Here is a 16319-nt window from a genome sequence, read left to right on the forward strand (position 1 = left end):
GCTTTACGTGTCTGTGGTCTGACGTCTTCTACATGTGTGTGCAACACTATTTTGGTCCCCCCGCGTTTGTTGCCGTGGAAAACCAGTCCTACCCACTTTCCAATATGTCAGGCTGTAAGAAGCCACGAGCTGTAGCAAATCCTCTGGAGTCAACCATTACAACACCGAGTGAAAGAATACTTAAAGAATGTCACACTTTATATATCGACAACGAGAACGGTAAATAACGAGTACATATTCATATATAAACACGTGTTGCTGTTTTGTCTTTGATATGATCTAAAACTATATGAAACACAGTAAGGTGCAAATCAGCTTGAAAGTTCATCGTCCGAGACATGTAATGTTGTTAGTTAAATTTATACTGTGTCATTCATTCATAAGGCGGTGTCTAAAAACAGTCAACTGCCAACCTAGACAGTTTCGGACTTCACATGATATATGCCATGCCATGACTATAGGCACAGTTTACCGGGTTTTGAGACAGTCATGTTGACCAGTTGTCTCTGCGTGTCACGGTACTGCAGATTATGGGTCAGAAGTACAGTACAGTACAGTAATAGTACAGTACGGTGATTATACGAGATCTTCAAGTTTATCGAAACTGAAAGGTCTTTTACTGGCATATACCTTACAGTATTTACAGTATGCAGATGCATGTTTGTTTGCACTTTTTCAAACACTCCCACTTGTGTGTGTGTAGTGTGTAGATAGATAGATAGATGTAATTGAATTTAATTCTATGAAAAGTATTATAGTATTACCCTCCTTGCATCTTTAAAATGTTGTTGAGAAGCAATCATGTAACGTTACTGATAACGAAGCCCTTTTTGTCTGAATGTGTTTGACAGGATTGGTGAAAATGGCAGAGAGTTTGGGAGTGAGACTGTTACCTCCTCGGAAAAAGATTATAGTTATGATCATGGGAAACCATTCTGCCGGAAAAAGCTCCTTCATTAACTGGTAATCAATTACACCTTGACCTTTCACATCAAAAACACCTTATCTCCCAAAATGATCTGGAGGTCATTTTAAAGATTATACAGACACACATATATAATTTTTTAATTGAGAATCACGTTTTCTTTTCCCCTTTGTTATATCTCAACATTAAGACAGTGGTTCTCTACCTTTTTGACTTCATTGACCACAAAACAAATATTAAAAGGATTATTATTATTAAGGTAAGGATTTAAAAAATATGTTTTACTCACAATTTCTACCGGATAAAATATTTTAGAGCTCGGCGTAGAAACTAGAAAAATTTACATTCATTATAAAAATGCCATCGTTTTTAAGATTGTATTACTTTACATGACATTTCCATGTCTAGAAATAAAACTTTTCAAATTAATTAAAATGACCCTTGGCTGAGGTTGAGAACCACTGCATTAGACCATGTTTCTTTAAAATTATACTAAATATATATATAAAAATGACAAAAGAGGATGAATAATATACAAGTAAATGAGGATAAAAATATGAATTAAAAGGGGATAACTATCTTTCAGGTATGTGGAGGAGCACATACAGAAGACAGGAGTGGCCATAGAGACTCAAGGCTTTACGTTTATAACCAGTGGAAGAAAACGAGAGTCACTAACAGTAAGTTCATCTACTCGCTCACCAGAAATTTGATTATTGCGAGAAAGCTGCTAAATAAAACCCTGTATATGTAGCAAGGAAAATGTTGTTTGAAGAAAAAATGCTGATCATTGGATTTGATCCACATTAGGTTCCAGAATAAATTTGTACAGAATTCAAGTTAGCAGTGTTATTTTTCTTATTTTTTATTCATATTTTGAACTAGCTTTTATTTGTATATATTTGTTTATTATTTGTTTTATATTTATTACTTGTTTTAGTTTCATATTAATCAGTTCATTATGTGCTTATTATTTTTTATATTGCTATTTAGGTTTAATTTATTTATTTATTTCAGTTTATTGCCAAGGCAGCATTTATTATTTTCTTTCATATTTAATATATTTATTTCAGCTTTATTTGAAAGGGGTGGTAAAATGCCCTTTTCACAAGATGTAAAATAAATCTCTGATGTCCCCAGAGTGTGTGTGTGAAGTTTAAGCACAAAATACCCCACAGATATTTTTATATAGCATGTTAAAGTTGTCACTTTTTGAGGGTTTGCAAAAACGCACCGTTTCGTGCCTGGCCCTTTAAATGCAAATGAGCTGCTGCAGAGGGCGGGGTTTCAAGAGCTGGTGTGTGTTAGCAGCTGCGATTAACTCACGCAGACACACTAACATGACAGAAACTGTTCTGCCTTTAATGTTAAAACGGAGTCAGACAAAGATGGAGAGACTCAAGAAGAAGTGACAACATGTAGAATGCAACAGGACGTCTCTGAATGGTTAGTTGATGAATTTATGTTGCTGATGTGGAGTTAACTATCTTCAATTAGCATATTCTGTCATGGTAATCTATAAATCGCTCGTATACACACAAGAGTGACTTTCTATTGCATGTGAAAAGATGGATGCTAAAGTTTGAGCTGACTCACAAATGTACTCTTATACAACAACTCTTCCTCTTCTCAACATGGACTGTGTTCCCGGGGGCGGGGCTTATGTACATTTTAGGGTTGCTGATGTCACTAACCCCAGAGGAATGTCGTTTACCAGCCGTTTGTTGTAGTCCTTTTCTTTAAAAGCAAATATCTTCCTTTGCTTTGAACTTTGAGTGTTGTAACTTTGCAGATGTTGTTTATGCTCAAACAGCAACATTACACACTAACTAAAGTTAGAAAAGTGAAATCATACTCAACCACCCCTTTAAGTAACAGAAATGGTTGAAATAGTTTTAGTTTTAGTTCATGATAATAACCCTGGCATACCTGACCAAATCTAACATTCAATATATATATACACTAATCCATCTCCATATACCAGCAGAGGAGCACAGATAATGCATATATACAGAGGATATATATATATATATATATATACAGGTAAAACCTGAAAAATTTGAATATCGTGCAAAAGTTAATTTATTTCAGTAATTCAACTTAAAAGGTTAAACTAAAATATTATATAAAAACTCATTACGGGTACATGCAAAGTGAGACATTTCAAGCCTTTATTTGTTATAATTTTGTATAATAATAAGCTGTAAGCCATAATCATCAAAATTATAACAAATAAAGGCTTAAAATATCTCACTTTTAGCATGTAATGAGTCTATATAATATATTAGTTTCACCTTTTAAGTTGAATTACTGAAATAAATTAACTTTTGCACGATATTCAAAAAGAGTTTCACATATATATACACACACATCTTCTGTTTGTGAGTTCCTGTATTCACTGCCATTACTTTGCCCTCCTTATGGTTATAAATATGGCGGATGAGCGGACAGTCACATGACTGAAACGGATGAATAGTGAAAGTGCATTTGTGGAATGGTGGCTGTGTCTGAAATTTTAAAAATGCTGCCTTCAGAACGACAGATTGAGTCGGAAGAATTCAAGACACGTCCGAATCCAATGTTAGCATCACTTCCTGTCTCCTGAGATACCTTCATCTGATTGAGTTTTTAAGGCATTATAGATGTATCCTTCGCTGCCTTCGATATCCCACAATCCTGTGCGTTCCATTCTGTGACTGTTGAGCTAAAAAATAAAGATGGCGTCTGAAAGTTGCTGGTTGCTGGTCAGTTTGTGTGTAAATGTACGCACTTCTAATGTCATTTCTAGCAAGAAAGTACTATTGTACTAATAAAATATTCACTGAGTTATCACCAAAGCTCTCTTTATTTTGCTGTAGATCATTAATCCGTTACTCTGCCTCAGAAATCAGTTTCTTTAGATGCCTTCATGGGGCAAACGCTGCCTGCAAAGTCATTTCCTGATAGGGCAGCGAGGCAACAAACGCAGCCTGAGGCGATTAATAATGACTCGTGGGTCAAATGTCGACACTGTTGTCATTAAAACCAGCTGCCAAAACCAAGCTGCAAAGAGATCAATCCAATGAAAACACTTTAGCTGGACCTGTATGAAGGCATTTTTCGAACCAAAAAAAAAACAGCTTTAGTACTAAGAGACAGTATTTTTAAATAAATGTTTGTTTGCTTTCAGCCACCAATAATAGTGTCATAGATTCATTTGATACATTTGACATGTTAAAATCCATTCCACAGAATTCAGCATGTTTTCTCCTAAAATCAGAGCAAGAAAATCCTGCCCAATCCTGTTCTCTATTATTTCCTGTTCTCACGCTATTTCCCTCTCTAATGGCTCAAGTCCAATAAACGTCATTGTGGGTAGTAGATACAGACACCATCTCTTCAGCTGATTGAGGAGGCAATATATTCAAATATGTCAAACAAAAAGCTGATAGTACTTCACTTGTAGCTGAGTGTAACACTATTAAAATATTAAGAGTATAATAGTTGAGTTGAAATCTGTAAAGCCTTCTGTGGAACTCTGCCGGTGTAAATTCCATTGGAGCTTACTAATAACCGACGTTCTGATGTGTGATGACGTCTGTGAGGGCTTGCATTTGTGTGCAATGATATCCGCAGTTCAAACATCTCAGATGTACCAGTTAAATAGTTCAATTAACAATATAAACTAGACCTACAGAAATGAACAAGAGCAAATAAATCTCTTTATATCTCTATTTCTTCTCCTAGAGAGAAACTATAGCTGTACATACACTACTGTTTAAAAGTATATAGGGTCAGTTTTTTTATTAATACTTTATTCAGTTGGTTTAAACCTGTATGAGTTTTTTTCTCTTGAAAACGTAACATGAAGATATTTTGAAAATGTTGGTAAACCAAACAGTTTCTGGTCCCCATTGACCTCCATAGTATTTTTTTTTTTTTTTTCATACTATGGAAGACAATGGGGACCAACAACCATTTGGTTTACCAACATTTTTCAAAATATCTTCTTTTATGTTCAACAGAAAACAAAGAAACTCATACAGGTTTAAAACGACTCAAGGGTGTGTAAATGATGACAGAATTTTCATTTTTGGTGAACTATCCCTTTAATTTTATAGCTTTAGTTTATACTCTTTCTGCATATCAGTAATGGTCTCAGTTGTGTCTATTTATATTTCTCTTTAGGAACTGTAGGAGAAACATCTGAGATACTTAAAATATCCCTTAGTTCTCCATTAAATCTCCCGAGCCATAAAAGAGCAACCCATGAGCAATGTAATGTTCTTCTGATGGATGCAGATTATGGATCCAGTGTGAAGAAGGAAATGCTTAAGCAAGAGGGAAAATTGTACATGCGTGCATGTGGTGAAAGAGTACACAATATCACAGCTCAGTCAGTCGCTTCTTCTGGAAGCAGAGGGGTTGTCTTAAAGACACAGCGTCTTTTTTCCCTAGCTTATAGGGCTCTCCCTCTCTCTCTCTCTCTCTCTCTTTCCTTCTCCGTCTCTGTGAAGAAGACCTCAACATGAGTAATGTAATCCCGGTGAAGGAGTGATATGAAAGCATTATCAGCTCTTTACAGGAAGAGCCTACCAGCAGAACAGGAAGAGAGCTGCAGTGTGTCCGAGAGCATCACACCATCATCACCCAGCCTGCAGAGAGAGAGAGAGAGAGAGAGAGAGAGAGAGAGAGAGAGAGAGAGAGAGCGAGCAGGGAGCCTCCCTACAGTGGGCCTGGCTTCTGACTTCACACCACATACTCCTCTTTAAATGTGTCTTATCTTTCCTTTCTCAACATGTTTGCTTCTCTTCCTTACAGGGAAATGCAACGCTACACCTCTACCCACATTTCAGACCTCTACTGGAGTTCAAAGGTAGGATATTATAATCTCAGATTGATATTTAACTTTAACTCTGCTGTCCAAAGATTCATGTGCAGTGTATTTAAATGTATTATGTTTAGGTTTAATCAGCATTATAGAGATGTTATGATTCATAAGCAACATCAAATCCAATATCATCTCTTGATTTCAATATTCCAGCATCTTTAAATGTGATTTTTAGGGATTTCTGGTGATGCACGTTGCTCTGATTTACCTGTTCATCATTTTGATTTACATTGCAATTCATTTTTGTAGTCTTGCACACCTGTATTTTTCTGTGCATACATAAAATATTCATATAAAACGAATATGAATATTTAATTTCATCTGTTCCATGCGTATCGGATGTGAATAAATAAAAACATAGGTGTTGATTATTGCCGCATGGTAGCACAATTTTAAAATAAATATAATTTTGTTACATTAAACAGCCAACTCTTCAAATGTTTGTAGTACCTCTAAAGCTATTTTCCTCGTTTATTGCTTCGCAATTAGACTAAGGTTGATGAAAATGTAAAGTCGAGGCAGGAGAGTTTACAGCTATGACTAACACCTCACACTGACTCATGCGAGCGTATGTACGGCCAGCGCAGTATCCGAAACACAGCAACAAATCTCATTCACACGCTCCTCGATAAACTCTGCTGACTGAACGCTTTTCGCTGTGTGTTTATGTTTAGTCCAGCTGATGTCTTGGGTGGTGTAGGTGAGTGATCTTTGGGCGTGTCAGAGGGCATCACTGAGCGACGGTGCAGTTTTCCTTCAGTGGGCAGTGTGGGTTCACCTGGTGCAGAGAACCAGAATGAGTCACTCACATTGACAACAGTGCAGCACTGGTGGGATACAGAGGCAGAAATGTCTTCCCACAGAACATACGATCGACAGCACTAATATCAAATGAAAATGGCGTATTGTGCAGCCGTCACATACTGTATCACGAGCCTGATATAATTACGAGATGCGTTCTACTTGTAAAGCATGCATGCATCCTTCCATTTTCATGTACAATTCCTGTGCAGTTTATTTAAAGTAAAAAACTACATTTTCTGGTTATTTTTGTCGATATGAATCTCCTTCTATTTTTTTTGAAGGTTTTAGCCAAGTTGAAGAGCATGAACATGTTTTCATGCGCTTGAAAACCTCCATAAGGTGTCGCCGTGAAGGTTTTGAAACGTGTAAAACGTATGTGTTGGTTGTTAGGGTGTGGGTTTGTGTAGGACAAACTAATGAGATTTGCGAGTGGTGCATTGTTTGGGTGTGGTTTTTGGGCCTCAATAAGTTTGATACTATCATTATGACTCTGGTCTCTCCGCAGTGGTGCTGCTTTGCAGTTTGCAGATGATGCTGCACTTTCTTGACCTTTGACATTTCCCCAGTGGACTAGATCCCTCAGTATCTCCTTGCACCTTTCAGCAGCAGTGTCAGCAAAGTGAGACATATCTCTCAGTTACCTTTTCACCTTAAGAAAGACTCCCTGAGTGATTATTGAGCATATCACATGCACATGACTAAATCTGATGTTAATTACGTAGTGCCTGTGGAATGAAAGTTTGGGGTCAGCAAGGTTTTTTTCAAGAAATGAATGCTTTTATTCAGCAAGGATGCATTAAATTGATCAAAAGTGACAATAAGGACATGAAGAATCCTGGAAAACATTTATCATGGTTTCCACAAAAATATTAAGCTGCAGCAGCAAAATATTAAGCTGTTTTCAACATTGATAATAATAAGAAAAATATTTATTGAGCAGCAAATCAGCATATTAGAATGATTTCTGAAGGATCATGTGACACTGAAGACTGGAGGAATGATGCTGAAAATTCAGCTTTGCATCACAAGAATAAATTACATTTTAAAACATTTAAAAATAGAAAGCGCATATTTAAAAATTTTAATAATATTTCACAATATTATAGTTTTTACTGGAGTTTTAAACAAATAAATGTAGCCTTGGTGAGCATTTCAGTATGAATTCAAGTATTTATCATTAAGTTCTCATTAAAAGCTAAATTATCTAGAAATATCCATATTAATTTTATAGCTTAATAGTCTTTCTGTAAGTACGTAATGGTCTCGTTTGTGTCGAGTAATTTATATTTCTCTTCAGCCGGAAAATTCAACATTATTATACTTTAAAATACATTTAAAAATAGATATTAAGTTATTTTTTAAAGTTATTTTAAATTGTTATAGTAATCCACAATATTCCTATTTATTTTTTTATAAAATAAATGCTGCTTTTGGTGATCCGAAGAGACTTGTTTTAAAAATCTTGCTGACCTCATACTTTTGAACGGTAGAAATCATAAACTTTATCATCTACATCCAATTTATATCTTTGTTTGTTGTCTTACTGTCTGGAAACATTTGTGTATTTTAGGAAGTTTAGAAGAAACATTGAGTCTCTGTGCACAGGTTTAAAAGCGATGTGTTTCTGTAATAGGAAAGAGAGAGAGGTTGAGAGTGAGAGAGATGGACGGACCGATTTGAGGGTGTGTTGGTGCACCTTTGGTGAATGTAGATGAGACGGAACAAATCGGGTTTGTGTGAGATCCTGCACACCTGCAGCCACTATAAAGAGCTTCAGTGTGAACCGCGGATGTGTTGTGAAGGTAGCATAATGAGACATGATGTGTAGTTTCATGAGGTGTGATGTTATTTCTTCTAAACAATCTAACTGATGGTTTTCACCTGCCTGATGACAAAAAAACTGAATATTTTTTCGTAAAAGCCACCCCAAAAACCTTAGCAATTACATAGAATGTGCTAAAATCATTCAGAAGATGTAAGCAACCATTGTGGCAATGACTTTTGCACAGTGAAGCACCAGTTGCAATCTTTAGAAAAAGTGAACATGTTGTTTTATCTTAGATACTGTACATGCTTTTAAAATTCTTAGCGTATCAGTATTGGCAGGCTGGCGTTACTTCACAGTCGTTCTTCACTGGCTAGCTTTATGTGTCTGTACCTTAAAGCTGCCAGTTGAAGAGCTGTTGTGGGTAACCATTACAACAGACCACCAGAGGGGGCGTGGTCAGGAAACTGGGACCAATCAGATTCGAGTCAATACGAATTCATCACCATGTTTTATTCATTTCATTTTTTTTCCCTTGAAATGTAGTTTTGAAACAACTGTGCAGATTGTTACTCCACATGATTAGCCCGTACACGTTTCTAATTCCAGCGCAGTTTTATAAATGCCTGCAGTTGTATATTGTAGGTGTCACGGATTACCTGAGCGCTGAGATTTCCACCTCCAAGCAGAAGAAATTCAGCCTGGTGACGTTTGTGGACACTCCAGGGTTGGTGGATGGAGATATGGTGTACCCTTTCGATGTCAACAATGCCATCACATCTTTTGGTAAGCCTGTGTCTCATCATTTTGGACAATTTGATTTAACTTTTAAAGGGAATTTTCTTGGTGGTTTTACTCTTTTAATGAGCCGAGCCATCTTTTCTGTAAAGAGGAACTTCTTTTAATATTTTTTTTTGGCTTTTAGACAATGCACTATTGAGTTGATAATGTTAACTAAAACTATTAAAAATAAATTGTTAACTGAAATAAAGCTGAATTAAAATATAAATAAAAAATATTAGATGGGAAAATTGAAACTTAAAAGGGGTACATGCAAATTCAAACTGAAGTAAATTAAGTTGAGGACTAAAAATATTAACACTAAAAATGAAATAAATACAAGTTAATATAATATAATAATAGGATATAAATGATTAAATTAACACTAGTGTTTGACAAAACAGTGGATATACACATGATATTGACGATTACATGACGATTGACCAATCAGAATCAAGTATACAAGAGCATCGTTAAGCTGATTTAAGTCAGGAGTATTTAAAGTGTACAGTCTTTCTCGTACAAGACAATGGAACAATAAATATTGATGTAGCAAATTGGATTGTTGCAATTATATATTGTAGCAAGTAGCAAATCCTGCTTCCATGCTTGTGGCTTAAATGAAAGCTTATGTCCCAACCCAACATCCTGTTTCAGAAGGAAATGTCAACATAGGCAGGCAAATTTGTCAAACCTTTTAAGATTGATTATCTTTTTAAGCTGATGAGACAATATGTCAGTGCCATTTTGTTTCCTAATGCATTTGAGTGTGGTTTTATGTCCTACGTTAGATCACACAACTGTTATTTTAATATAATTTGACATTTCTGTGTGTATCCAGGAGAGCAGGCAGACCTCATCTTCGTGTTTTTCGACCCGATGGGACAGGCGTTGTGCAAGCGTACACTGAACATCGTTGAGAAGCTGAGTGACAAGTGTGGAGACAAACTGCGCTTTTACCTGAGCAAAGCTGACGAGGTCGGACGAGAAACGGACAGACAGGTGTGTGTGTGTGCGTGTGAACATTCAAACCTGAAGTTTTACTTCAGGAATCTGATATATTTATGTCTGCAATAAAATGTAGAATGGGACTTGATTTTACAGGAACATGTATTAATAAAGTAAATAAGGCGATTTCAAATTTCATGTTGACTTTAATGTGTGGTCATCTTGCCATAATAATTTGTTCTCAGACAGGAAGCCAAACGGGTGTTATTCCAAATCTAATCTTCTAGGAGTTTCTATTCAACATGAACTCTTTTAAGGTCAGATGTGTACGTCAGTTATACTGTACATGGTGTTGTTTTTGTTCCCACAGCGGGTGATGATGCAGATTGTCCAAGAGCTGTGCAGGAGACCTGGACTCAACAAATGTGGCTTTGAAATGCCCACGATATACATCCCCAACCCTCAAAAAGTAAGAAATGATGGTAATAGATTGCCGTGTTGGTTAAACGTCTATGGTTTCCTACCTAGAACTGGAATCAGACATGAGTAATGGAAGCCTGCCCATGATGCACTGCTGTGGCAGAGGAAATGGATTTATGTCTCTCCCCAGCATTTACAGTACATTAATCAGTTATGTCTGTCAGTAGAGACTCTTAAAGAGAATTATACACTTTTCTTAAAGGCCCAACTTAAAGCTATAAAGATAAAATGGGCTGATTCTTGTAAGATTTCTTACTAAGTGATTTAATTAAGATTTCAGGCAGCTTATAATACACTGCCGTTCAAAAGTTTAGGGTCACATTAATATTTATATTCAGCAAGAATGCATTAAATTGACAGTAAAGACCTTTGTTACAAAAGATTTCAATATCAATGAACGTGGTTCATTTGAACTTTCTTTTCATGAGATAATAATTATAAATGTTTCTTGAGCAGCAAATCGGCATATTAGAATGATTTCTGAAGGATCATGTGACACTGAAGACTGGAGTAATGATGCTGAAAATTCAGCTTTGCATCACAGGAATAAGTTACGTTTTAAAATATGTTCAAATAGAAAACTGTTGTAATAATATTTCACAATATTACTGTAATTTTGATCAGATAAACGCAGCCTTGGTGAGCAGATATATTTGTAAAAAATGACCAAATTGATGGAATTACTGTAATTACAGAATAACTCTGAGATTCTGCTCTGGGCTGTTCATTTCCTCAAAATGATTAGTTTCTATATCAATACTCATAATATGTGGCTTTGTTGGTAATGACAGCAAACTGCTTCATCTCTGTTAATTCAGCTCTTGCAAAATGTAGCTTGTTCCATTGCTTGGCAACTGTAAACAGCCTGTAGTTATGCTAAATAGCTATATTACTATATCAATTGTTTGTTTTGAATTTTCATAACACCCCTCGGCTCAGATGTGCTAATATCGCGCAGCCTCTTATTGCTTTACTACGCAATTGCACATGACACTACTAGTATAGATTGTTGATATATAGTGAATATAAAATGATGTAAATTGATTTTGGTTTGTGTGTGCAGCCCAGCAGATGCATCAACCAGATCGATGAGGTGTGCGAGACCATTGAGAAGAGCATAAACCAGGCAGTGCAGAAAACACTTGACCAGCTGGAGAAAGACTGTAACCTGGTGATCTCTACTATCAACCATACACTGGAGCAGGACCGGTACACATCCATCCATCATGTATCATGTGTTCTATACCATGACTCTTGTAGAATCTAATATTGATCAGTTTCGCATGGATTTGTCTTTCCCTCAGGGTGAATGCGAGCTGTAATAGAAGCAATCGTTTTAATTCATTCCTGTGCGCAGTTCTGGGAATCTTCCTTCCATCGCTCTTCATCCTCAGCTTCATCATCAGCACTTTCGCTCCGGAGGAACTGGACACTCTTGTAGGAGAGGGATTGGCTAGAATGCTCTACTTTTCCTCAGTATGGACTCATTTTCATGTTTTCTATAATTTAGTTTAATGGAACAGTACATCCCCTATGTATTAGGGCTGGGTATCATTCGATTTTCGAATTCGATTCAATTTTCGATTTTGATTCTCGATTTCGATTCTCGATTAAATTTTCGATTCTCGATTTCGATTCTCGATTTCGATTCTCGATTTCGATTCTCGATTTCGATTCTCGATTTCGATTCTCGATTTCGATTCTCGATTTCGATTCTCGATTTCGATTCTCGATTTCGATTCTCGATTTCGATTCTCGATTTTGATTCTCGATTTCGATTCTCGATTTCGATTCTCGATTCAAATTTTGATTCTCGATTTCGATTCTCGATTTCGATTCTCGATTTCGATTCTCGATTCTTGATTTCGATTCTCGATTTCGATTCTCGATTTCGATTCTCGATTTCGATTCTCGATTTTAGATTCTCGAATCCTATATTTATAAAAAAGAACGGTGAACATAAGTTTACAAGTGGTTAATTAATAAAAAGAAATTAAGAACCACAAACCTGTACATTTAACTCTTTTTATTTTAGGTTTTTATTTGACTTGTCAGAACAGTCACATGCCTTGATAAGACCGGATCAGGTTATACAACAAACATAACATCTCACAGCATTAGATGCAAGCCTATGAACAGTGGAGGAAAACTAATACTGGCTTTTGGGTGATTGATAAATAAATATGAAAAAAAAAAAAAAAAAAAGATTCGTGGCCTTTGAGAATCGATTTTGAATACACCAGATAAAAAAATAAAAAATAAACGATTAATCAGAAAAAAAAAAAGATTGCCGAGCCCTACGATGTATATGACTTTCTTTCTTCAGATAAACACAAACAAAGATTTTTCAGAAAATAATAGTCCATATAATACCATTGAATAAGTGGCACTTGTTTGACGCTTGAAAAAACGACACTCATCGAGCGTGACGATAATCCATAAACCTCACTGTACGAATCAATGTCTTCTGAAGCTGAACGACTGATGCGTGTAAGAAAAACACTCATTTTATTACTCTTTCCCTGGCATTGACAGAATTTCCTGTCATTTATGAGACAATGCTTCCCTGCCATTGATGAAATGTTCCAGCTTTCCTTGTTTTCACTGTTATGCGGTGGGGCCGCTTTAAATGTTTAAATGATGTCGTTTTCTTACATAAAACTATCGTTTCGCTTCAGAAGACATTGATTCAAACGAGAGAGATTGATTATTTTCCTAAAAGTCTTCGTTTGTGTTTAACTGAAGAAAGTCATGTTCATCTGGCTAAATAAAGAGAGAATATTCATTTTTGGGTGAACAATCCCTTGAGGATTAATTTTTCTTCTGTGTGTGTGTGTGTGTGCTTTGTGTTTTAATAGGGAATAGTGGTGTATCTGTGGGCCTGGATCCCTGAAGACTGGCAGATATGGTTTGTGATCACCTTCGGTGCTCTGTTCTACTTCATGTTCTTTCTGGCCAAGTATTTTGCACGGTGAGCAAACTTGTCTCTAATCGTTTCCTTTTGTTGTCACTAGGGGGCACCGTAACTCTGATATCATTCATATTGATTTATTTAGCACTTTATCCTTTGGCTACGTTTGGAATACATCACACTAACATTACGGTTTATTCAACAGTGCACAATTTTTCTGTTGATATTAAGATTTTAACATCCTTTTCTCCACTTTCACAATGCAAAAATATACAATTGGTTCAAAACTTTTTTTTTTTTTTTTTTTTTTTAAGATGTCAACTTGACAACACTTGCTAAATCAGATCTTATTGTGAACAATTCATATGTTTCTTTTCTTTTTTTACCTCATTATGTTGGTTCAAAACTGTATCTTTCGGTGAAAACGACTTCTCTCTGGAGACGTATGCAGGACTTCTGAATCCTGTTTTTGTAACGGTCACTTCATGAGTTTAATGAATGCTCTGATCTCCTTCAGTCAGGGCAGCAAGACGCTTACTAAGAGAGAGAAGAAGAAACTGGCGGAGTGCAGTGATTATATCCAGGATGTCCTCAAATCCAAGAAGGTACAACATATATTAGTATCGATGTTTCGCTGTTCAGCAAATCAGCTTAATCCAAACTAAAGTGGCTTGTTGATCTCCCAGTAGGGTTAGGTGATGTATTCAATATTCACCACTGTGAATATCATTATTACACTTTATATAGCCGTACATACAGTAGTCTCATAATCCTTCCTTGTGTTGATAATTACCATTCTGTTCAAACGTTTTTGTAATATTTATATTCAGCAAGGTTGTATTAAATTGATCAAAAGTGATGTGTAATGTTACACATTTCTATTTGAAATAAAAGCAGTTCTACTTTCTACTCATCAAAAAATCCTGAAAAAAAATGCATCAGTTTTCACAAAATTATTAAGCAGCACAACTGTTTTCAACATTGATTAATAATTGAATCAAAGATTAAAAAGAAATGTTTCTTGAGCATCAAACCAGCATATTAGAATGATTTCTGAAGGATCATGTGACAGTTTAAAATATATTCAAATAGAACAGTTATTTTAATTTGTAATGTTTCATAATATTTTGCTCTGTATTTCGATCAACTAAATGCAGCCTTGGTGGACATAAGAGACTTCTTTGAAAGGCATCGTAAAATCTTACCAACCTCAAACTTATCAACATGAGTGTATGTTTTAATAGTCTCTGATTTGAACGTCAGTTGCTAAACTGGCATGAATGTGATTTTTTTTATTATTATTAATTCTTGATTTATTTCAGCTCGATTCCACACTCTTTTTCATTTGCACTTTTCATGTATTAAAATGTTCTTTTGAAAAAAATCACTCCTTAACAATTTAATATACAAATGTTGACATATACATTAAATATAATAAAAAGCATACAATGTTGTTACAATGAGCAGACAAATGTAAATGAATGAAATGTAACCCTTTAGAAGGATGGCAGGTGATGTTCATCTTCTTCTAATCCTGTAATATCTGTCATCTTTGTTTTAGCGGACACTGTATGAGGAGTATCTTCGTCAGTGTGCTGCAGAATATGATTTCTGAAGGAAGCCGGAACGACAGCTGTCGGTCACATCAGAGTCGTCAGAACAACCGTGTGTGTGTGTGTGTGTGTGTGTGTGTGTGTGTTAAAATACTGATGTAGTTTCATTGTTACATCATAAAAAACAAATAGGTGCCTTTTCGTTAAATGTGAAGTGCTGAACAAAATGTGATATACAAACATGACCTCAGTATTCTCTTACACCAGCTAGTTTTTCTATCTGAACCAAGCATTGTTTTATAATCAGACCTAGAACTGTTTATTATCAGCACAAACGCTGATTATCATGAGACGTTAGCCTGGTTTCTGCAGCCTTGTTTTGATCTCCAGGTGCACTGTGGGAGAAACCCACCCGATTCAACCCTATATTCTCTCGTCTCAGTGTTTATAAAGTGACATTTCTACTTTTGATATGGTGTAACAGAGCAGTTTCTCCCAGCAGCCACAGAAGAAGCACTCAACTAACTATAGGTCTTCCTATCATATATGTACGTGACATGAATGTACTGTTGCATGTTTGTCTGTGTATTTTATGTGGTTTATATATGATTTTAAAACGTTGTTTTGTAGTAGTTATCAGGGGTTTGAAGTGACGCTGCCTACAGATGTTCAAACTTTAGGGCATTGTTTTATGTATTCTATGAACTTGCATCAGTCAAACCATTTTTGGACTAGCTGGTTTTGAAGATGAATTATGACTGAGATCCATTTTTTTTAACCGTCCATTTATACAGGGTGGAATCACAAACTGATATATTTCTTTCTTTTCTTTTGTTTGTTTTTTCAGCTTTTTAAATGTACATTTTTTAAGAAAATGTCAATTTAAAGAGATAGTTCACCCCAAAATGAAAATTCTGTCATCTACTCACCATCAAGTTGTTCCAAACCTGCAGGAGTTTCTTTCTTCTGTTGAACACAAAAGATATTTTGAAGGACACTGGTAACCACACATTGACTTCCATAGTATGGAAAAAGAAAAATACTATGGAAGTCAATGGGGACCATAAACTGAACTTGGAACTTGAGGGTGCGTAAATTGACAACATTTTCATTTTTGGGTGAACTGTCCCTTTAAAAAACCATAGCACTTCCATGACTTTTACAAGAAAATAACTTTACCTCAGTATTGCAAAAACGCCTTTCTTAGGGCTGCAATAATACTCATATTTATAAATGTTTTCACAGTGCTTTTACAAATGGATATCATTTTAAATTCAACATTT

General features: G+C 35.7%; 1 protein-coding gene across 1 annotated transcript; it reads left to right on the plus strand.

Annotated features, from left to right (window-relative positions):
- Positions 1–29: 29 nt before the first annotated feature.
- On the plus strand, positions 30–15903 carry LOC306996237 (uncharacterized protein). Its single transcript, XM_079608549.1, has 12 exons — positions 30–219; positions 852–963; positions 1512–1605; positions 5726–5780; positions 9010–9150; positions 9986–10146; positions 10463–10561; positions 11636–11781; positions 11877–12048; positions 13431–13543; positions 14001–14088; positions 15045–15903. The coding sequence occupies exons 1-12, from the start codon at positions 33–35 to the stop codon at positions 15096–15098; spliced, it is 1422 nt and encodes a 473-aa protein (XP_079464675.1). The 5' UTR covers positions 30–32; the 3' UTR covers positions 15099–15903.
- The last annotated feature ends 416 nt before the right edge of the window (positions 15904–16319 follow it).

This window comes from Phoxinus phoxinus (assembly GCF_949152265.1).
Source record: "Phoxinus phoxinus genome assembly, chromosome: 3".
Classification (NCBI taxonomy): Eukaryota; Metazoa; Chordata; class Actinopteri; order Cypriniformes; family Leuciscidae; genus Phoxinus; species Phoxinus phoxinus.